The following is a 23818-nucleotide window of genomic DNA, read 5'->3' on the forward strand; positions in this document are numbered from 1 at the left end:
ACTTTCTGTCATATCCGGAAATAACTGGATTCCATGGTTTCTATTTGTGCAATTTCTATAGAAAGCTCATTTATGAAAAAAGAGAAGAGTGTTGGACTAGGCATAAAATATCAATAATAATATGTCACATCTCTCATGTTTAAACAATTATTTGAATAGCAATGAGCTTGGACCGGTAACTAGCAATTTTTGAAACACATTTTTAAGTGGGTAGCTTCAGAGACTGTATAATTGTAAGTGCCTCATCCTTGGAATTTTTTTCCAGGTTAATTCTTGTCACTCTATCCAGAGTACCATATAAAACAATATCCTTGTCACTCTATCCAGAGTACCATATAAAATAATATCGTTGTCACTTTATTCAGAGTACCATATAAAACAATATCCTGTTTCATTCAACAAAGTCCTTGTTGATGCGGCAACTGTAAACGGTGTGTTCTGACAGTGAGAGTTTCTGTGAGTGTAGTTCTTCCCATAATCATTACGTTTCTTATACACAACATACCTAAATATTTTGTAATCTTTTTGTGGGTGTTTATCACCCAAAGCCTCAAAGTGGCCTCCATGTGGCCTCACTTTAACTTACCAGACAACGTGACTACTGCCATAGAGGGTGGGTAGCGGAGTGGTGAAAGCGTTCGCTCGTCAACACTGAACACCCGGGTTCGATTCCCCACATGGTTAAAATTTCTGGTGTTCCTCGACGTGGTATTGCTGAGTATTGCTAAAAGCGGCGTATAATTATACCTACTGCTTCAGTCTCCATTAAAGATGTACATTTTGTGATGTGCGTCATTCTTAATGCATGTAATGCATAGGGTGGAGGGTGGAGTAGAGGGTTGTCGCCCTCCCCTCCAACCTCCCCTCCTCTTCACCCTCATCATACCACACCTCTCCTCCGCTCCACCCTCTACTCCAAACTCCCCTCCTCTCCATCCTCATCATACCTCACCTCTCCTCCGCTCCACCCTCTACTCCAACTTCCCCTCCTCTCCACCCTCATCATACCACACCTCTCCTCCCTCCAACCTCTACTCCAACCTCCCCTCCTCTCCACCCTCATCATACCACACCTCTCCTCCGCTCCAACCCTCTACTCAAAACTCCCCTCCTCTCCACCCTCATCATACCACACCTCTCCTCCGCTCCACCCTCTACTCAAAACTCCCCTCCTCTCCACCCTCATCATACCACACCTCTCCTCCGCTCCACCCTCTACTCCAACCTCCTCCTCTCTCCACCCTCATCATACCACACCTCTCCTCCGCTCCACCCTCTACTCCAACCTCCCTCCTCTCCACCCTCATCATACCACACCTCTCCTCCGCTCCACCCTCTACTCCAACCTCTCCCTCCCCCATCCCTCATCATACCACACCTCTCCCCCGCTCCACCCTCTACTCCAACCTCCCTCCTCTTCACCCCTCATCATACCACACCTCTCCTCCGCTCCACCCTCTACTCCAACCTCCCTCCTCTTCACCCTCATCATACCACACCTCTCCCCCGCTCCAACCTCTACTCCAAACTCCCTCCTCTTCACCCTCATCATACCCACCTCTCCCCCGCTCCAACCTCTACTCCAAACTCCCTCCTCTCCACCCTCATCATACCACACCTCTCCTGCGCTCCACCCTCTACTCCAACCTCCCTCCTCTTCACCCCCTCATTATACACACCTCCCTCTCCCCTGCTCCAGCCTCTACTCCAAACTCCCCTCCTCTCCACCCTCATCATACCACACTTCTCCCCCGCTCCAACCTCTACTCCAAACTCCCCTCCTCTCCACCCTCATCATACCACACCTCTCCTCCGCTCCAACCTCTACTCCAAACTCCCCTCCTCTCCACCCTCATCATACCACACCCCTCCCCCGCTCCACCCTCTACTCCAAACTCCCCTCCTCTCCACCCTCATCATACCACACCTCACTGAATTTACACAAGAAATGGAAATCAAAATTAAAGAAGAAAGGGGATCAAAATACTGTTATTTCAGTTCTTTTAAAAGCAATGCCAGAGGAACAGCAATACTTTTTAATGATAACTTTGATTTTACCATTGAGGACTCTAGATATGATGTAAATGGAAACTATGTAGCACTAAAACTGAACATTATGGATAAGACAATTACTTTAGTAACAATATACGGACCAAACACCGATACGCCAGAATTTTTATCATGAAATCATCTCAATTATCGCTGAGTTACAATCCGACATCTTCTCCATATGTGGTGATTGGAACTTTGTACAAGATATAAAAATGGATTATTTCAACTATAAAAACGCTAATAATGCAAAAGCTAGAGAAACCTGGTTAGAATTTATGGAAGAAAATGATCTAATAGACCCATGGAGAGAACAAAACCTAGATAGCAAGAGATACACATGGAGACAGAAAACCCGTCAAACAGGCAAGACTAGACTACTTTATAATTTCCAAAAACCTCGAAAGTTTAATTCACGATACCGGCATTGGCGCAGCATATAGGTCTGACATTGACGCAGCATATAGGTCTGACATTGACGCAGCATATAGGTCTGACCATTGACGCAGCATATAGGTCTGACATTGACGCAGCATATAGGTCTGACATTGACGCAGCATATAGGTCTGACATTGACGCAGCATATAGGTCTGACCATTGACGCAGCATAGGTCTCTGACATTGACGCAGCATATAGGTCTGACATTGACGCAGCATATAGGTCTGACATTGACATTGCGCAGCATATAGGTCTGACATTGACGCAGCATATAGGTCTGACATTGACGCAGCATATAGGTCTGACCATTGACGCAGCATATAGGTCTGACATTGACGCAGCATATAGGTCTGACCATTGACGCAGCATATAGGTCTGACATTGACGCAGCATATAGGTCTGACATTGACGCAGCATATAGGTCTGACATTGACGCAGCATATAGGTCTGACATTGACGCAGCATATAGGTCTGACCATTGACGCAGCATATAGCTCCGAGCATTGACGCAGCATATAGGTCTGACCATTGGCGCAGCATATAGGTCTGACCATTGACGCAGCATATAGGTCTGACCATTCAATAATTTGGATTAATCTAAAGATCAGTGAGATAGAAAGAAGCAAAAGCTACTGGAAATTCAACAATTCTTTACTCTAAGATAAAACATATGTGGAAAAAACCAAAATACTGATAAATGAAATCAAAGAACAATACAAATCTGACGTAGACGAAACAGGGAAATATGTCTTCAAAGTAAACGATCAGCTATTCTTTGAACCGCTTTTGTTAATGATCAGAGGACACACAATAAATTATTTATCCTATAAAAAGAAAGAAAATTTGAATATGCGCCAAACGCTTGAAAAAACCCATAGATGAGCTTGAAATAAAAATAGATTCATCACATGATACAGATTTAAAAACAAAGCTAAAGGATGAATTAAAAGAAGCAAATAGAGAATTAGAGACTATTAATAAAAAAACCCAGAAGGGATACTACAACGATCTGAAGCTAAATGGAAAGAAGAAGGAGAAAAACCGACAAAATATTTTCTGTCTCTAGAAAATCGAAACTTTTTAAACAAAGCAATATATAAATTTGAAAACAATCAAAAGGAAACCCTAACCAAAAAAGAAGATCTTATAACTGAAACTAAATCGTTTTACCATAACCTATACACGAAAAAACCATGCGAAAAAGTGAACCTAACAGAATTGCTTAAAAACATAGACGTCCCAAAGCTATAAAAAAATCAACAAGAAAATCTAGAAGGACAATTAAGATATGAAGAAGTATTAAACAGTCTTAAAAAAAATGAAAAATGAAAGAAGCCCTGGCTCATCGGGTTTCACTGTTGAATTCTTCAATTTTTTTGGGTCCAATATTCACGAGTATCTTATAAGATCATTAAATTTAGCTTACGAGAAAGGAGAATTGTCTTTGACTCAAAAGCAAGGCATTATAACCTGTTGTCCCAAAAAAGGTAAATCCAAACATTTGCTTCAGAACTGGAGACCCATTTCATTGCTGAATGTAGCGTATAAAATCGGATCATCAACCATTGCAAACAGAACAAAAACAGTCCTACCCTCTATAATAAATGAGGATCAAAAAGGGTTTATGTCAAAAAGATATATTGGTGAGTGTACTCGCCTAATATATGACATTCTAAGATGCCAAGCTGTTAGAACAATCGAAAAAAAAATACATAATGAGACAATAAAGGTATAGTTTTTTGATGACGTAACAATTGAATGACGTTATTCCGTCACTGCGCCATTCTAGTGTGCCCCCTCGTAATCGAATTATTTTACATTACGTCACAATGTAAGTGCATGTCAGTTGTCATCGCCTCGTACGGCCTCCTACAGTAAACTACTCCGTTGCATCCCGTTTCTTGGTTTGCAGTTGCTTCACGCAGCTAACATCACTGGTGGAAACATAACGTTTATGTTTTACGACGGTTAAAATGTGTCAATTCGACTCACAAGTTTTCAGCGACATGGTAACGGTCGTAATGTTTACATTCCCACAATGCAATCGTGGAATGTCGCTTGACTACTCCGCTTCATCTGGATATACTGATCTAAACTTACGTTGGTAGAAGAAATGCGACGTTGATATTTCCCCATATGGTTTACGTTAATGATAGATGTAATTAAAATAATTCAGAGAAGATATTTAATCCGAACGTAAATCGTCATCAAACTGTTATCATTTGTTTTTTTCTGGTAACGTTCGTCTTAACGTAGGGGGGCAGACACATCAATAGAACAGCGCACCAGTTAGCCCTGTGCGAGGATTCTTAATTTAGGTCACAGACACCGTCATTTGTTTTCTGCCTTAAATTAATCGTAATTATCCTTAGAAAGTATTAAATTTAGCATCTTAGAAAAGATGTAAAGTTCGCTCTACCCCAATGTGTTTTGTAATAAAGTATAGTTTTGCCCTGAACTATTATAACATCAAAGCACTCGGACTACCGTCCTCGTGCTTTAATTATAATAGTTCAGGGCAAAACTATACTTTATTACAAAACACATTGGGGTAGAGCGAACTTTATTTCTTAATCATTGACTATACTGAATATATGAATATACCAGGAATTCTACTTCTTATTGACTTTGAAAAAGCATTCGAGTCTGAAGACTGGCATTTCATTCAAAAAGTTCTTCTATTCTTTAACTTTGGACCATCGATTACTAGATGGATAAATACCTTCTTTAATAACATTCAATCTTGTGTTGTTGCAAATGGTTTCCTTTCAAATTATTTCAATATCTCAAGAGGATGCAGACAAGGAGATCCCATCTCCCCTTATATTGTTATACTGTGCGCAGAAATTTGGCAACAATGATTAGAAATAATAATAAAATAAAAGGAATACAAATTGGAGATACAGAATATCTAATTTCCCAATACGCTGATGATACTTCATTGATACTATATGGCACTGAAAATTGTTTACAGGCGACATTAGAAATTCGTAGTAAATATGCCTCATTTTCAGGCTTAAAAATAAATGTAAACAAAACACAGCTATTAAGGATAAGCTCAGAAAAAAACTCTAAAAGAAAATTTTCCAGAAACTGGAATTTAGACTGGAAGAGTGACTCGTTTACACTATTAGGAATTGTATTTACTCACAACATCGCAGAAATGGTTGAACGCAACTATAAACTTAAGAATCTCAAAATATCAATGAATCAATGGCTAGCAAGAGATCTAACCCCCTTAGGTAGAAATACCATATTGAAAAGTTTACTTTTTACCGCAACTTAATCATTTATTTGTAACTCTACCCAACCCAAATGATCAAATTATTAAGGAAATTGAGCAGCTCTGCTATAAATTTATATGGAAAAACAAACCAGGCAAAGTCAGTCGAGAAACTATCACAAAGAATTATTAATACGGAGGAATACGAGCCCCAGAGATAAAAAAATCTTATTCAATCACAAAAAATATCATGGATTAAAAGACTCACCAACTCAAATTCAAAAGTAAGGAAATTGCTACAAACGAAGACACATTAGGACATCGACAGCTTTATACAAACATGCGAAACACACATACTTGAATCAGTAATAACACAGGAAACAAATCACTTTTGGAAAGACACTTTGAAATCATGGGGTAAATTCGTAACCAGAAAAGCAGAAAAAGCAAAAAATGCATGTGATATTTTATCCCAACCGTTATGGTTAAATGACAATATTAAAATAGATTGAAAACCAATCAATTATAAACATTATTCAAGCAAAGGGATTACGTATATAAACGACATGTTTGACGCGCAAAGTAACTTTTTAACGGTGGAACAATTAAAAAAATCGTTTGGGTGCAAAACTAACTTCCTAGAGCGTCAAGGAATAGTGGAATCAATTAAATACTACTGCAAATCCATAAACATCCTTATTGAAGAGAAAATCCAAGCTCCGATCTTATCCTTTCTTTTACGAAATATAGTAGGAAACCCAAAAGGATGTAGAGATATCTATGACATACTCATAAATGGTAAATCTAGAAAACCTTTAACATATCGAAACAAGTGGCAAAAAGAACTTAATGAGTCTATTGACGATAACATATGGGAAACGATAGAAAAAACAACCTTTAAATCGTATGATAGTGTAAAACACTCCTGGTTTCAATACAGCATACTGCATAGGTTTCTGCCAACAAATGATTTGCTAACAAAAATGATTCCAACACATGCACATTTTGCAAATCCGAGAAAGAATCAATTCTACATCTATTTTGTGACTGTAAAGTCATAAAAACTATTTGGAAGAAAATAGAAGAATGGATATTCGAAAAAACAGGGCCAAATATTATCTTTTGAAAGAAAAATATTATTCTAGGATATTGTGAAAAGAGAAACCATGTTCTGAATTTGAAATATAATATATACAAAATGAAACAAAGAGATAAAACACCCAATTTGAACTACATTATAGAAGACGTAAAGACAACATATTACGCTGAACGTTTCAATGCCTATTCAAATTGCAAATAGGACAGCTTCACAAAAATTTGGTCACTATGTCACAATCTGTTCTGTTAGCCTAGCACTATATATAATGTACTGCTATTATATTTTCAAGTACCTATTCATTTCCACCAATGCACATTTGCTTGTAAATCGACTTTGTATATATTTGCGAATCGTGTTTATACCAACCCGTTATGTAATGAACTGTATGACCTGGATGTATGGAGAATCAAAAATCAAAAATTATAAAAAAAAAATACCACACCTCACCTCACCACGTGAGCAGTGACTATAAATATTTACATTGTGTTTTAATTACCAGAGAGGCTTGCAACGTCACTGTGACAGACCTGGATACTCGGCGCCTCAAGGGTGTTCAGTCGAACCTCAGTCGAACCATTCACTCCTGCAGGATTGATAATATGTCACATAACGATGCACTGTTTTGAAACTTCCTGAATCATATCTGTGCCTATCTTTGCTCACACCGACCCCTGAAGACCCTGATACAACAATGAACAAAGCGCCGGTATGCCATCACGGCAGCGCAACCATGGCGTAAAGCTATCCACAAAGGGTGGATGGCGCTGACAAAATGACGGAGAGGTTATAAATAACAGACCCATCCGTTAATATACCCAAGTAATAGCAGACCGCTTTACCTGTGCCTCCGTTGATAAACGTAACTGCGCAATAGGGTATTACACAGCAGCGAGGAGGTGTGAGCCGGAGGTATGTGTCTTGATAATGTGTCTAGCAATACCCACACGTGCTGATATCTACAGGTATTTCAGGTCCATGTAATGCTATGATTAATATCAACTGCGTGATGATGTTGAACAATTTCGAGCAAGGTAGTCATGAGAAGCACAGTAATGTAGCCGCAATGTATACCGTCGTTCAGGACACCGTCCACTGTGTGTCCATGTACAGGAATGTCAGTGCGTGGAACAAAATGAGAATGACTAAAATCTCAGTACATATATTTCCGCACGGGTAGAGACGGTGTTTATACACAAAGTTTGTGAAGAAACAACGGGTACAAATAACTTCCTCATTCCGAGTATAGCGTCCCCCGAGCTGACCCAGATATGGTAGAGATTACTGTCGACTAGGGTACACTCATTCAAAAGACCTGGCCATTTCAATGTGTGCATATGAACATGCAATTTTAGCAACTATTCAAAATCTGTAAAATGAACCGTGGCACCAGTTATACAAATTATAAGGATCGGGCTTGTTATAGGAGGCTGAATCACGTAAAACTTGTCATTGATCCGCTGTTCTAAGCCTGTATTCAGTGTACTATTCAGATTGTAGCACCTTGACAACTCCATCGATCTAACAGTCTTCTGTGCCTTACAACTAGGTATCTTGTGACAAAGGGCTTCGTGTCTTGTCTTTCATCGAGGGCGATATTTGTATCAATCACGTTGTGAATTTGTATCTAACTCCGTATTCCAGCTGCTTAGTCTTTGGTGCCTGCATTTTGCAACTTCTTTGATTTTTTTTTGCATTTTAGAAGTTGAGTTGATGAAGAATAATGACAATCATTATGTACATACAACTTCTTTTATTCTGTGGAGGCGACGTTTCGACAAAGGTTCTAATGTCAAAGGGCGTCATCACTTGCTTGACAACGACATTAGAACCTTTGTCGAAACGTCGCCTCCACAGAATAAAAAGAAGTTGTATATCAATAATAATTGTCATTATTCTACATTTTACAACTTTACAATCGAGCATTCTCTTTCTACTGACACACCAAACATCTCAAAAATTGTTTGATTACGGTTACAACAACGAAGGCCACAGTAAAATATTGACTTTCCAATGCAGATCCTCAATATCACCTTGATCATCACAGTTTGGAAGTCATTCATAAACACTTGATCAGTCGGAATTGAACAAAACCTCCGCTCATATCATTGTAATGTCGCACATATATAGGCCAAGTGGAATGGTAAATTGTCAGGTAAAGTTACTTGAACCCTATTAAGTAATAAAAATAAAGACACACACACACACACACACACACACACACACACACACACACACACACACACACACACACACACACACACACACACACACACACACACACACACACACACACACACACACACACACACACACACTTCTTTGCATTGTCTAACTGATTTACTTATGACCTAGGTAGTGATTTAACTGAAAAGTAAGAAAATCTACACATGAGGATTTCGTAAGCAAGAAAGTGCAGAGACAATTTCTTGTAATGGTGTATTGTTCTCCTACAAACAGAACACGGGATTCTTATTCAGTATATTTACACAGAATAGTTCATTATGGAGAGGGTGACTGTGTCTTCCTAATTCCACTTTTAATATGAAATTATTACAACTTGACTTTGAGATAAATACATACATGTAATGTAGAACGTCATTTATTCAGTAACGGTCTGTGCTCAAAATAGACGTGATAGGCGATACCACAGTGAAAAAACAATTGCTGCAATAGTACCATAATGATTGAACAATTATTGCCATAGTACTATAGTGATTGAACAATTATTGTTGTAATAGTACCGTAATGATTGACCAACTATTTAAATAGTACCATAATGATTGAACAACTATTGCAATAGTACCATAATGAATGAACAATTATTATATAGTACAATAGTGATTAAACAGTTATTGTTGTAATAGTACCATAATGATTGAACAATTTTTGCAATAGTACCATAATAATTAAACAATTGTTGCAAAAGTAACATATTGATTGAACAAATTTTGCAATAGTACCATAATGATTGAAAAATCGTTGCAAAAGTAACATATTGATTGAACAATTTTTGCAATAGTACCATAATGATTGATCAATTGTTGTAACAGTCCCATAATGACTGACCAACTATTGTAATAGTACCATAATGATTGACAAACTATTGCAATAGTACCATAATGATTGAAGAACTATTGTAATATAACCATAATGATTGACCAACTATTGTAATAGTACCATACTGATTGAAGAACTATTGCAATATTAACATAATGATTGACCAACTATTGTAATAGTACCATAATGATTGACCAACTATTGCAATAGTACCATAATGATTGAACAACTATTGCAATAGTACCATAATGATTGAACAACTATTGTAATAGTACCATAATGATTGACCAACTATTGTAATAGTACCATAATGATTGAACAACTATTGCAATAGTACCATAATGATTGAACAATTATTGCAATAGTACCATAATGATTGACCAACGATTGCAATAGTACCATAATGATTGACGAATTGTTGCAAAAGTAACTATTATGATTGACCAACTATTGCAATAGTACCATAATGATTGACCAATTATTGCAATAGTACCATAATGATTGACCAACTATTGCAATAGTACCATAATGATTGAAGAACTATTGTAATAGTACCATAATGATTGACCAACTATTGTAATAGTACCATAATGATTGACCAACTATTGCAATAGTACCATAATGATTGACAACTATTGCGATAGTACCTTAGGATTTGAACAATTATTGCAATTGTACCATAATGATTGACCAACTATTGTTGTAATCGTACCATAATGATTGACCAATTTAATTGCAATAGTACCATAATGATTGAACAATTATTGCAAATAGTAACTTATTGATTGAACAATTTTTGCAATAGTACCATAATGATTGACCTTATTGTTGCAATCGTACCATAATGAATGAACAACTGTTTGCAATAGTACCATAATGATTGATTGAATTATTGCAATAGTACCATAATGATTGACCCACTATTGCAATAGTACTATAATTGACCAACTATTGTAATAGTACAATATTGGTTGACAAACTATTGCAATAGTACCATAATGATTAAAGAACTATTGTAATATTACCATAATGACTGACCAACTATTTTAATAGTACCACAATGATTGACGAAATATTGCAATAGTACCATAATGATTGAAAATTATTGCAATAGTACCATAATGATTGACCAACTATTTTAATAGTATCATAATGATTCACCACTTATTGCAAAGTACCCTAATGATTGAACATTATTGCAATAGTGCCATAATGATTGACCAACTATTGCAATAGTACCTACCATAATGATTGACCAACTATGGAAATAGTACCATAATGTTTGACCAACTATTGAAATAGTACCATAATGTTTGACCAACTATGGAAATAGTACCATAATGATTGAACATTATTGCAATAGTGGCAGAATGATTGAACAACTATTGCAATGTGTGAAATAGTTGCCAATACACATTGTCATTCCGAAAATCAAATGTAACATATTTTATATTTGGGCTTAAAGTTTCTCAGTGAAGTAGACTTCTCTGAGTTCGAATCCTGGACCCAACAAAAGTACATAAATCTGTATCAGATATTAGATATAACATGTGACAGTTGTATAGTCATTACAATGCTTCCCATCACGTTACTGCAGTTTTACAGTAGCTACTATTGCCATCCCAGTGTGTACAACTATTGCCATCCCAGTGTGTACAACTATTGCCATCCCAGTGTGTACAACTATTGCCATCCCAGTGTGTACAACTATTGCCATCCCAGTGTGTACAACTATTGCCATCCCAGTGTGTACAACTATTGCCATCCCAATGTGTACAACTATTGCCATCCCAGTGTGTACAACTAGTGCCATCCCAGTGTGTACAACTACAGCATCCCAGTGTGTACAACTATTGCCATCCCAATGTGTACAACTATTGCCATCCCAGTGTGTACAACTATTGCCATCCCACTACACTGCTTCCCATCCCAGTGTGTACAACAGATATTGTACCTATGCCATCCCAATGTGTACAACTATTGCCATCCCAGTCATTACAGTGCCATCCCATGTGTACAACTACAGCATCCCAGTGTGTACTAACAGTGTGTACAACTATTGCCATCCCAGTGTGTACAACTATTGCCATCCCAATGTGTACAACTATAGCATCCCAGTGTGTACAACTATTGCCATCCCAATGTGTACAACTATTGCCATCCCAGTGTGTACAACTATTGCCATCCCAGTGTGTACAACTACTGCATCCCAGTGTGTACAACTATTGCCATCCCAGTGTGTACAACTATTGCCATCCCAGTGTGTACAACTATTGCCATCCCAGTGTGTACAACTATTGCCATCCCAGTGTGTACAACTATTGCCATCCCAGTGTGTACAACTATTGCCATCCCAGTGTGTACAACTATTGCCATCCCAGTGTGTACAACTATTGCCATCCCAGTGTGTACAACTATTGCCATCCCAGTGTGTACAACTATTGCCATCCCAGTGTGCAACTATTGCCATCCCAGTGTGTACAACTATTGCCATCCCAGTGTGTACAACTATTGCCATCCCAGTGTGTACAACTATTGCCATCCCAGTGTGTACAACTAGTGCCATCCCAGTGTGTGCAACTATTGCAATCCCACTGTGTACTATTGCCATCCCAGTGTGTACAACTATTGCCATCCCAATGTGTACAACTATTGCCATCCCAGTGTGTGCAACTATTGCCATCCCAGTGTGTACAACTATTGCCATCCCAATGTGTACAACTATTGCCATCCCAATGTGTACAACTATTGCCACTACCCGACTGGTTGCAGTGTTGTCGTACCAATCTTCCTAATCACCTGTTGCAGGCATGCGAGGCGTCACAATGGTGAAGCTAGGCTTGGTAGCTGCACTGATTGTACTCCTGTCGCTCCTGGTACAGGTGAGTTGACAGCCATGTCTTTGTATCATCATTTAACAAATATGAAATGTGGATATAGAAGTGGAAGGCAGCGATGAGAATATAGAACAGACATTTGTATATGTTGATCAAGTAGGACTGACATACAAGTGACATGCTGTAAAACTGTTTATACCTGTTTATACCTACAGTCCGACGAAGACTACAATATACAGGGATATGGGTATGTGTGTGTAATCCTTGATACACAAGACAATTGCTTGGCGATTGTACCTGGCCCAACAGTGGGATACGGTGTATGCTTGGTTGATTTTGTCGAGGCTGATTGTGTGGATGTCGCCAGTGACACGTGTGCTGCACACCCGTGCCATGTACAGATTGTTACGTTAGGTTCCAGTATCACAACATGCCTATAATTCATTGCAGGGGCGACACAGGTCTTTAAAGACATGCGCACCAGGAAAAGAGCTGAGGAAGAATGGTCAACAAGAATGGAAATGCAAACGATGCAAAGATGGCTCCTTCTCCCATGGTGGCTCTGAACCACGGTGCAAGCACTGTCGCACGTGCACCCACGGGTACAGGAAGAAGTGCAGCAGAAAGAAGAATGCAGTTTGCAAAAAATGTATAAAAATCTTTTCTTTTCATGTTTTATTGAATCTTGTACCGTGTTGCTTTTGTCGATTTTCAACAGCATGTTCTACACACAAAACAGTGTCAAATGTTTAGTGTGTGTTCCTGTGTATCTGTGTGAGTAAGTGTGTGTTCCTGTGTATCTGTGTGAGTAAGTGTGTGTGTTCCTGTGTATCTGTGTGTGTTCCTGTGTATCTGTGTGTGTGTTCCTGTGTATCTGTGTGAGTAAGTGTGTGTTCCTGTGTATCTGTGTGAGTAAGTGTGTGTGTTCCTGTGTATCTGTGTGAGTAAGTGTGTGTGTTCCTGTGTATCTGTGTGAGTAAGTGTGTGTTCCTGTGTATCTGTGTGAGTGTGTGTGTTCCTGTGTATCTGTGTAAGTAAGTGTGTGTGTTCCTGTGTATCTGTGTGAGTAAGTGTGTGTTCCTGTGTATCTGTGTGAGTAAGTGTGTGTGTTCCTGTGTATCTGTGTGAGTAAGTGTGTGTGTTCCTGTGTATCTGTGTGAGTAAGTGTGTGTTCCTGTGTATCTGTGTGAGTAAGTGTGTGTGTTCCTGTGTATCTGTGTGAGTAAGTGTGTGTTCCTGTGTATCTGTGTGAGTAAGTGTGTGTTCCTGTGTATCTCTGTGAGTATATAAGTGTATGTTCCTGTGTATCTCTGTGAGTAAGTGTGTGTGTTCCTGTGTATCTGTGTGAGTAAGTGTGTGTGTTCCTGTGTATCTGTGTGAGTAAGTGTGTGTTCCTGTGTATCTCTGTGAGTAAGTGTGTGTTCCTGTGTATCTCTTTGAGTAAGTGTATGTTCCTGTGTATCTGTGTGAGTAAGTGTGTGTGTTCCTGTGTATCTGTGTGAGTAAGTGTGTGTGTTCCTGTGTATCTGTGTGAGTAAGTGTGTGTGTTTTGGGTTGTTTGTGTTGTGTGTGTGGAAGGCGTTGTTCGAGGAGTGCACTTGCTTCAGGAATAATTCCTTGTTTTATAATAAGGTCAGTAAATCGTTGGGTTGTTGTATGACAGTGCCCATGCTCTGTTCCAGTGTCATTAGCAGACTGTATACGGATGTGGCCACAACACCAGGAAGTCAGAAAGGAATGTCGCGGCCACATGAAAGTGCTCACGCAAATCTTAGGACTGAAGTGCCAGGGAAAGGTATCCATATCGTTGATGGACATATTGGCACAATCATATTCAACTGCGTTAGCGTTTGACCGTTTTGATGTAATAAGCTCCCACCTTTAACATTCAGACGATTTTCGGATTCAGTGTGTGTACCCAGCCGTGATTTTACTGGAATATAGCTCAAACATGCTCACTCACCTGTTGACCAGTCCAGGCCCTGAGAGACCGCCCCCATGGCCTTTTGACCCTGTCCAGGCCCTGAGAGGCCGCCCCATGGCCTTGTGACCCTGTGCAGGCCGGAGAGACCGCCCATTGGCCTTGTGACCTTGTGCAGGCCTGAGAGACCGCCCATTGGCCTTGTGACCCTGTTCAGGCCTGAGAAACCGCCCCCATGGCCTTTTGACCCTGTTCAGGCCCGAGAGACCGCCCCCATGGCCTTTTGACCCTGTTCAGGCCCGAGAGACCGCCCCCATTGCCTTGTGACCTTGTGCACGCCCGAGAGACCGCCCATTGTCCTTGTGACCTTGTCCAGGCTCGAGAGACCGCCCCATGGCCTTGTGACCCTGTGCAGGCCTGAGAGACCGCCCATTGGCCTTGTGACCCTGTTCAGGACCGAAAGACCGCCCCCATGGCATTTTTACCCTGTTCAGGCCCGAGAGACCGCCCCCGTGGCCTTGTGACCCTGTGCAGGCCGGAGAGACCGCCCATTGGCCTTGTGACCCTGTACAGGCCCGAGAGACCGCCCCCATGGCCTTGTGACCCTGTGCAGGCCTGAGAGACCGCCCATTGGCCTTGTGACCCTGTTCAGGCCCGAGAGACCGCCCCCATGGCCTTTTGACCCTGTTCAGGCCCGAGAGACCGCCCCCATTGGCCTTGTGACCCTGTGCAGGCCTGAGACCACCCATTGGCCTTGTGACCCCGTGCAGGCCTGAGACCACCCATTGGCCTTGTGACCCCGTGCAGGCCTGAGACCGCCCATAGGCCTTGTGACCCTACCCAGAGTTCAGTAGGAAAGGGATTAAACATGGACTGGCCAGCACGGAGTTGGGGCATCTATTTGGGCTAGTCTTGACAAGTAACAGTAGACAGGCATTACGCTAATGCAATGAATTTAAATACATGGTCAACATAAACTCTTAAAAAAGAAGGTGAATTTCATTTTTAATTTACGATTGAAAATATCAGGGAGGTATAACGGAGTCAATCAATGTTAATATGATATCAATGAATGTGTTGAGAGTACATCACCAATTGCATTTTCAATACATTGTACATATGTAGTTTGTTTGTACAGTAATGGCTCTTGAAAGATGATTGGTGTATGACGTGTAATTAGCATGTGTACGATTTTCATTTTCAAGAAGAACATAATTTTTTTTGTAACAACTCAATCTGTGAGATGCAAGATAATCTATATTGAAAGTTCAGGTTCCCCTACTATTTTTAAAGAGTTTGTATCAGGTTTGTATCGCCCTAACGAACCTATATATGATGTCGTATTTGTCTTTCTAGGGCATGGAAAAGAAACACTGCATGCGGAAGATGATGAAAAAATCTTACAATATGAATACAATTCAGCAAGGAGTACTTTAGTAAGTACACCAACATCACGACCACCACCACCAAACATTTCAACTACAACACCAACAGCAACAACAACACCAGCAGCAGCAACAACAACAACAGCAACAACGGTAGGAAGTACACCTACAGTCGTCAGTTCCTACTCAACACTGGCACTATCTGCATATAACGAAGCAAACTACGAAGAGCAGGAATCAGGAACGCAGCCGCCTGAGCCTGGTGAGTATGTTAAGAAGTTTAGATATTACGGAAAATCACAAAGTACGACTTAATTACAAGGATTTAAAAACTTTCTCACATTTGCCTTTGCTAACTTTGCATATTTCAGAGTTTTGTAGATATCTGTGACAAGCAGTCAGTGTGTAATACTATCGGGCTGCTTTGTTGCCGTTGAAACATATTGAAGTGTTTATCTTGCAAACTAAATGTATATCTGTAACGTTTCTGGTGCTACATGGTATTACGGACTTCAATGATCTGTCCATATAACTGCCAAAGGTTTCAGCCTTTACGCCTGTTTGAATCTGTTTTATGGGATGAATCTAATATTTGATTTCTTTCCAGAGGAGACCAACTACGTTTACTTGGCAGCTGGTTTAGTGTGCCCGGTTGTCCTTCTGGTACTCATTGTAATACTGTTAAAGAGGCATCATGTTAAACATCAGATGTTGAAGGACAGTTCCACACAACACGAACGGGCACTGGACGGTAATGTATATTCCTCGGATAGATCAAATTTGGATGAAAGTCTGCAAACTACATCGACCCAGGATATTCCACCCAGTTATTGCCGGTTTCCTCAATTATCACGCCTGCAAACACGAACAGAAACATCTACAAGTCAGCGGGAGTGCGTTGATGACGACCGACAGATGAAGTTAGCTCGCGATTTGCCTCACATGGTATCCAAAGAGTGCGATCCTGACAGGCAATGGAAAAACTGGGCTCTTTCGTTGCCTTTACGCAGACCCTGTCCGCAAGCAGCTACGGTGCGTCAATCTTACTCCGAAGGTGTCCTTCGGTATCCGATGTATGGCAGTTGCAGTGAAACGTTAGCAAGTCCTTTGCATGACATTTCAGATGCTGAGGATTGTCTTACTTCAGTGATCTCAGGTGCAAACCTGTCACTGTCTGGACACCACCCCGGTGAAACTAACGTTAAATGTGTTCAAGGACCACAGAACACACTGGGGATGTCACAGCCAGCTGATGTTGGTCCCCACTCAGTTCAGGTGATTCCCAGTCGGAATAACACGTGGGTCAGGTCCCTAGTACCAGGAACTGGAAGGAATGACACGTCGGTCAGGTCCCTAGCAGCAGAAACTAGGTGGAATGGCACGCGAGTCAGGTCCCTAGCACGAGGAACTGGAGGGGATGACACCCCGGTCAGGTCCCCAGCACTAGGAACTGGAGGGGATGACACGCCGGTCAGGTCCCTAGCTGCAGAAACTGGAGGGGATGACACTCCGGTCAGGTCCCTAGCATCAGGAACTGGAGGGGATGAACGTACCAGTCGTGACACTTTGCTGCAGAGTGACATCAGCCAAACCTCATCTGAAACAGAAGATGAGGATTTCTCGGCTGATACTGACAGCCACAGCAGTGAAGGTTCTACTCAGGTAACGTCGCCAGCTGAAATCTGCTGGCTAAATAACTGCACTAGTACGAACAGTAGCATACCTTCTACCCGGCTCGATAATTTCTCTAATAACCTGGACTATCAGAAACACCTAAACGTCAGACCCGAAAATGTTTATGGAAATCTATTCACATCAAAAGGGACACAAACAAAGTATAATCATGAAAACACAAGAACAATATTCGGATACGAATGGAACAAATCTGCTGACTTTACATCCATGGGAGGACTTCTAGCTATTCCAAAGTCGGACATAACCCTCGAGGTTCCAAGGGACGCCGTACCCAAAGGGGAGAGTGTGTGTGTTCAGGCGTTTGTCAGTCCGGAGTTCCACAACCTTCAACCCTTCATGGACGATGACGAGGTTGTTGTATCCCCAGTTGGTGAATTTCAAATGTCGTGCAAGAGGAAGTGGTACAGACACGTCAAGATACATATACCATGCATCCAGAGGAACCCAAAAGAAACTTTCAGGGTTAGATTCTTCCAGAAAGATTCTTCTGGCAATGTGGAGGTAAGTGATATTGATGTCAGATTTGGCACTGTGTTGTTTTATTGTCAAGACGATTTCCCTAACTATGAGGGTTTCTGTCTCCCTGGGCTTCCTATAAATATGGCTCATGGTGACATGGCATTGTGAGTGGATGGTCACCGTCCATGATATATAATGTATGATTGCCATACCGAATAGTGGAATGTATCCCCTATTTAATTGTGCAGTAATGTATATATTTGGCAATAGTACAATAATTATGGGACTTCTTGCAATGTACCTCAATGAGGAAGTTCCCCTGTGAATGTCACCTTGTCTGATAACACGGTAGGATAAAAACAATCATTGATATATAGGGATATTCCTGAAACCTTGAACTTGGTAGTTTCGTGAGAATAAAGTAATACCTCCTGGTAGGTTTCCCCTTCGTTTATACAAATATAACTATATTCATAAGCACGCAGAGTATATGGGAATTATTTCCAACATTAACGAAGTCTGGGCATAATGAATCAATCTGTGGACATTCATACCCTGAGATCGTGGTGAGTGTTTTTGCCCACGGGAGCGGTGGAGTAGCCTGGTGGTCAAGCGTCAACTCATCACGCCGAAGACCTGAGTTAGTTTCCCTTAATGAGGACAATGTGTGAAGCCCATCTCTTGTGTTTCCTGTCGTGATATTGCTGGAATATTGCTAAAATCGGCGTAACAACCAAACTCACTCATTGTTCAACCCGGGCCCCCATCCTACGTTACTATTATCTCCCTTGGGTTCAGTATATTCTGCGATTCTGCAGTCAGTAAGTAGCGCCTATGTTTTACAGTTTGGCGATGTTCCCGTGAAGGAGGATGGATTAAACCAGGAACTGTATTACGTCAAAAAGGAAAATCATGTAGAGATCTTCACCGTGCATTTCACTGGCTTCTTCTGTTCTGTCTGCGGACACACCTGCCCCCTTGACCTTCTGGCCCTGGTGTTCGGGTGTTACGGTCGCCATGGCAACGAGGCCTGGATCACTCTGGTTGTAGGGGACCGCAGGAACAGCATCCCAGAAGTCAGACAGGTATGGGAGCGAGGAAGGGAGTGGTATGTTTGCTATCAATGTCATAGATAACAGCTGGTACTGGTTCAAGTCTGGGACAGACAGTGTTGCTGATGCAAGCTTGACATCCCCCGGGGAGATAAAACAGCTCGCGTTACACACTGTAAGCAAGCTTTATTTGACAGAAGAATTCTGCGCGGTGTATCCACTTGTACAGATTCAGTCTGACATCTGATATAGTGTTTATTAAAAGTAATATGGGACATGCGAATTGCTACTCAATGGATACAATGTAAATACTCCCTGTTTACATTCATGAACGGTAGATCAACGACAGTTCAGGGATACACCCATACCATAATCTCAACTATATACAGGTGTCTAAATCGGACTTGAAGTAGCGTTTTGCTATTAGCTAATGAAAATGATTATTATTTGAGGATTATCAGTTAAGTTTCGGGGTCAGTTATCTTCCAGGATGTGTTTAATTGGCAGCTCGTCTCAAGCATTGACTTTTTATATAGCAGACATTATATTGAATATATTTCCCTGTTGTAGAAAATCATTGACAAAGAGAAGGCTCTGAATGGCAGTGAGCTGGTGGCTGAACGCCCGGTACGTCTGGTGGAGACGTATGACTGTCAGAGTCGGCTGATGTTCACACTCCATGTCCGGAGTCACGCCGAGATGTGGAGGAACGCTGACACGGACTCCGGGGATCAGCAGGTAGGGGATGACTTCAAGCAGTCTCAGACGGAAACGTCTACGTACATGCGTGTGTGTGTGCGTGTGCACAGTGGGTTTGTTACTACGCCATCCAGCACGATCTAAGCTGAAAATGATTAAGTCTGGACAGGACAATCCAGTGACTGACCTTAAGATCCAAGGGTGATACGCTGTTGGTCCTTCATGTATCACACCTCGCCTTCTGGTCGGATACAAACACAATCACATTATCTGATTGGATACAATATAATCTAATTATCTCACTTGGAACAATATAATCGAACTATCTCACTTGTCATAATACAATATTGTTATTTATCTAGCGAACTGAACAGACACAACAATTTAACTGTCTGGCTGGACACAGTACATCTAACTTGCCACGCTACAGTATAGAGTAGCTATGTGACTAGACACAGTACAATGTAGCTATGTAACTAGACACAATACAATCTAGCTATGTGACTAGACACACTACAGTGTAGCTATGTGACTAGACACAGTACAGTGTAGCTATGTGACTAGACACAGTACAATGTAGCTATGAGACTAGACACAGTACAATGTAGCTATGTGACTAGACACAGTATAATGTAGCTATGTTAGTAGAAACAGTATAATGTAGCTATGTGACTAGACACAGTACAGTGTGGCTATGTAACTAGATAAAATACAATAACTATGTGACTAGATAAAATACAATGTAGCTATTTTACTAAATAAAATACAATGTAGATATGTGACTAGATAAAATACAATGTAGATATATGACTAGATGAAGTATATTGTAGATATGTGACTAGATAAAATACAATGTAGCTATGTTACTAGATAAAATATAATAAGCCATGTTACAAGATACAATACAATGTAGCTATGTGACTAGATAAAATACAATGTAGATATGTGACTAGATAAAATACAATGTAGATATGTGACTAGATAAAATACAATGTATCTATGTTACTAGATAAAATACAATGCAGAAATGTGACTAGATAAAATACAATGTAGATATGTGACTAGATAAAATACAATGTAGCTATGTGACTAGATAAATTCAATGTAGCTATGTGACTAGATAAAATACAATGTTGCTATGTGACTAGATAAAATACAATGTAGATATGTGACTAGATCAAATACAATGTATCTATGTTACTAGATAAAATACAATGCAGAAATGTTACTAGATAAAATACAATGTAGCTATGTGACTAGATAAATACAATGTAGATATGTGGCTAGATAAAATACAATGTAGATATGTGACTAGATAAATACAATGTAGATATGTGACTAGATAAAATACAATGTAGATATGTGACTAGATAAAATACAATGTAGCTATGTGACTAGATAAAATACAATGTAGCTATGTGACTAGATAAAATACAATGTAGCTATGTAACTAGATAAAATACAATGTAGCTATGTGACTAGATAAAATAGAATGTAGATATATGACTAGATAAAATACAATGTGGCTATGTGACTAGATAAAATACAGTGTATCTATGTGACTAGATAAAATACAATGTAGCTTTGTGACTAGATAAAATAGAATGTAGATATGTGACTAGATAAAATACAATGTAGCTATGTGACTAGATAAAATACAGTGTAGCTATGTGACTAGATAAAATACAATGTAGCTTTGTGACTAGATAAAATACAATGTAGCTATATGACTAGATAAAATACAATGTGGCTATGTGACTAGATAAAATACAGTGTATCTATGTGACTAGATAAAATATAATGTAGATATGTGACTAGATAAAATGCAATGTAGATATATATATCGCCAATAAACCAACCTTGTTAATAATATCTATCTGTCTCGACAAAAATAATCCTTCTGTCTGACTGGACACAGTACAGTGTTCTTCTTGGTGGTTAGACAAGAACATGACAATAGAGACCATTTGCTTGCGATTTTGCTTCGAATATGTTTTTGTAGAAGCCACATTTCTACTTAGGACAATTCTGTCCTACTGATGTGCTCATCTGAATATGGCAATTGTGCTATAACCCGTTTTGTACAAACTGGCTGTACACAATCACAGCAACAGTTGCCTTGCCTGTGCGTGTGTTTGTCCCAGGTGCCACTAGTGGATCAGGATCTGCTCACCTATTCGCGAACACCTGGTATCATCACTATTTACTGGGCGTCAATACACACATGTTTATGGTGTAGTCTGAACCGCAGAATCGATTTCTTATGACCATTGATAGCTTTTTCGTTTCTTTTTTCTTCATACAACCCCTGTCTAATCTGAGATAAGATGAACACGGAAATATATTCCCCTGGTCCAGTGAATATAGAAGGAAAATAAGGGATTTGCTTTTGAGTTCAAGTAATATGTGCACATTTTTGTATCTCTGTAACTTTAATTACAAGGAGAGGTGTTTTTCCAGGATTCAGCGGTCTCTGTTGCAGGTACGGCGACTGCGGGAACTGATCAGGTGCAGCTGCTCCAAACAACACAATGTGACATCTTCCGAGTTTGAATCCCATCACCAATGTGAGGACAACTTGCAGTGGGTGTATTCATGTGGTGATCCGCCCCCCGACACCTTCTCGTGCAAGATCCTCGTGGAGCACCTTCTGAATGGGGATGTTGTCACTCCGAGGCACGACGCATGCAAGGAAGGCGTGACTAGCATCATTGTTCTACCTGTGAAACTGCAACGCCCTCAGCACTTTGAACAGGCAAGGCATTTTGAACTAAATATTTATAGTAACGTAGTAATGTGAATACACAATGCCATTTAGAAAGTGGTCACATGTAACATATGTTACATTTGGTATTTCACTTTTTCAGTCATGTACAGATTCTAGTATTTTGGTGGGGCTGAGTCCCATCCTGGATTCCAACCCACACCATCAGAGTCAGGCACCAAATCGCCAGCACACAAAGTCATCCGCCTAACCAGCTCAGCCATCGCGGTGTCCACGATGGACGTCGAACAACTGGTAGTCCAGGTTGCGGTGGAAGTGAAAGTGGCGGTGGTTGACTTTTTGTGCTGTCGATTTGGTGCCTGACTCTGATGGTGTGGGTTGGAAAGTCGGATGGGACTCAACCCAAAACAGTACTAGAATCTGTACTTTACTAAGAAAGTGTAATCCTAAACATAACAGATGTTACAACTGACCACTTTCTAAATGGCATTGTGTAATGGAATCAGTATTCCCTTACATATTGAGCGAAAGGAAATGCCATGTAGCTTTCGTTTGTGTACAAGTGCCAACTACTTCAATATGCCTCAAGCTTCTGAGTAACTGTTGTACTGATATCTTCTACTTTTGTACTTCCAGATGAAAAGCCAAGACGTCCTCCCACCGATGGGTTTTGGCGAGCTCACCAGTTCAAGGAAGCCACTATTTTCTCACGGCACTACCTTCTCTTCCACTAGACCGGTTTATACCCGGACTGTCGACAACAACAAATAATCCGTCCAAATTACCTGTCGACAGTCCGGGTAAAGGGAGATGAAGTTCTACATGAGTGACTTCACGCCCAGTGTTCTTGAAATTAACAAACCAATTAAAACAGAGTGCGATATATATAGTAGACAATATATTTATTTAGTCAATATAACAACATGTATGTATCATATGTTACACAATGTAACATATTTGTATGTTTCAGAAATCTCACACAATATATACTGAGTCAAAAAAGAAACTTCACATTCTTTCTTCAGGGCACTATAAAAGAACAAGAGATGGTAAGATGGTTAAATTGTTATGCTTTAATTGCTGAGATCTGTGTGATGTAATCGATACACTGACAGTGCCATAATCAGTTCCATAAGGCTACACCGCCGTTCCAAAACATGGGTATACAGAATGTCAAG

At 40.3% G+C, this 23818-nt stretch overlaps 2 protein-coding genes across 3 annotated transcripts; both read left to right on the forward strand.

Moving 5' to 3' along the window:
• Positions 1-810: 810 nt before the first annotated feature.
• LOC124262584 (extensin-like) lies at positions 811-1935 on the forward strand. Its single transcript, XM_046697080.1, has one exon. The coding sequence runs from the start codon at positions 811-813 to the stop codon at positions 1933-1935; it is 1125 nt and encodes a 374-aa protein (XP_046553036.1).
• A 5630-nt stretch (positions 1936-7565) lies between these two features.
• Positions 7566-23574, forward strand: LOC124262582. 2 transcript variants are annotated; one of them, XM_046697077.1, is made up of 11 exons: positions 7566-7719; positions 12676-12749; positions 13155-13353; positions 14387-14499; positions 15982-16272; positions 16618-17199; positions 17431-18206; positions 19010-19249; positions 19787-19954; positions 22398-22670; positions 23277-23574. In XM_046697077.1, exons 4-11 carry the CDS (start codon positions 14442-14444, stop codon positions 23409-23411), a joined length of 2523 nt encoding a protein of 840 aa, XP_046553033.1. In that variant the 5' UTR covers positions 7566-7719; positions 12676-12749; positions 13155-13353; positions 14387-14441; the 3' UTR covers positions 23412-23574. The 2 variants fall into 2 exon arrangements, with proteins under 2 accessions (XP_046553033.1, XP_046553034.1); XM_046697078.1 differs by lacking the exons at positions 7566-7719; positions 12676-12749; positions 13155-13353; ... (1 more) ...; positions 15982-16272; positions 16618-17199 and adding an exon at positions 17206-17359 and having other exon boundaries at positions 17402-18206; positions 23277-23573.
• The last annotated feature ends 244 nt before the right edge of the window (positions 23575-23818 follow it).

Source organism: Haliotis rubra, unplaced genomic scaffold, assembly GCF_003918875.1.
Source record: "Haliotis rubra isolate DU_JTF1 unplaced genomic scaffold, ASM391887v1 Scf846, whole genome shotgun sequence".
NCBI lineage: Eukaryota > Metazoa > Mollusca > Gastropoda > Lepetellida > Haliotidae > Haliotis > Haliotis rubra.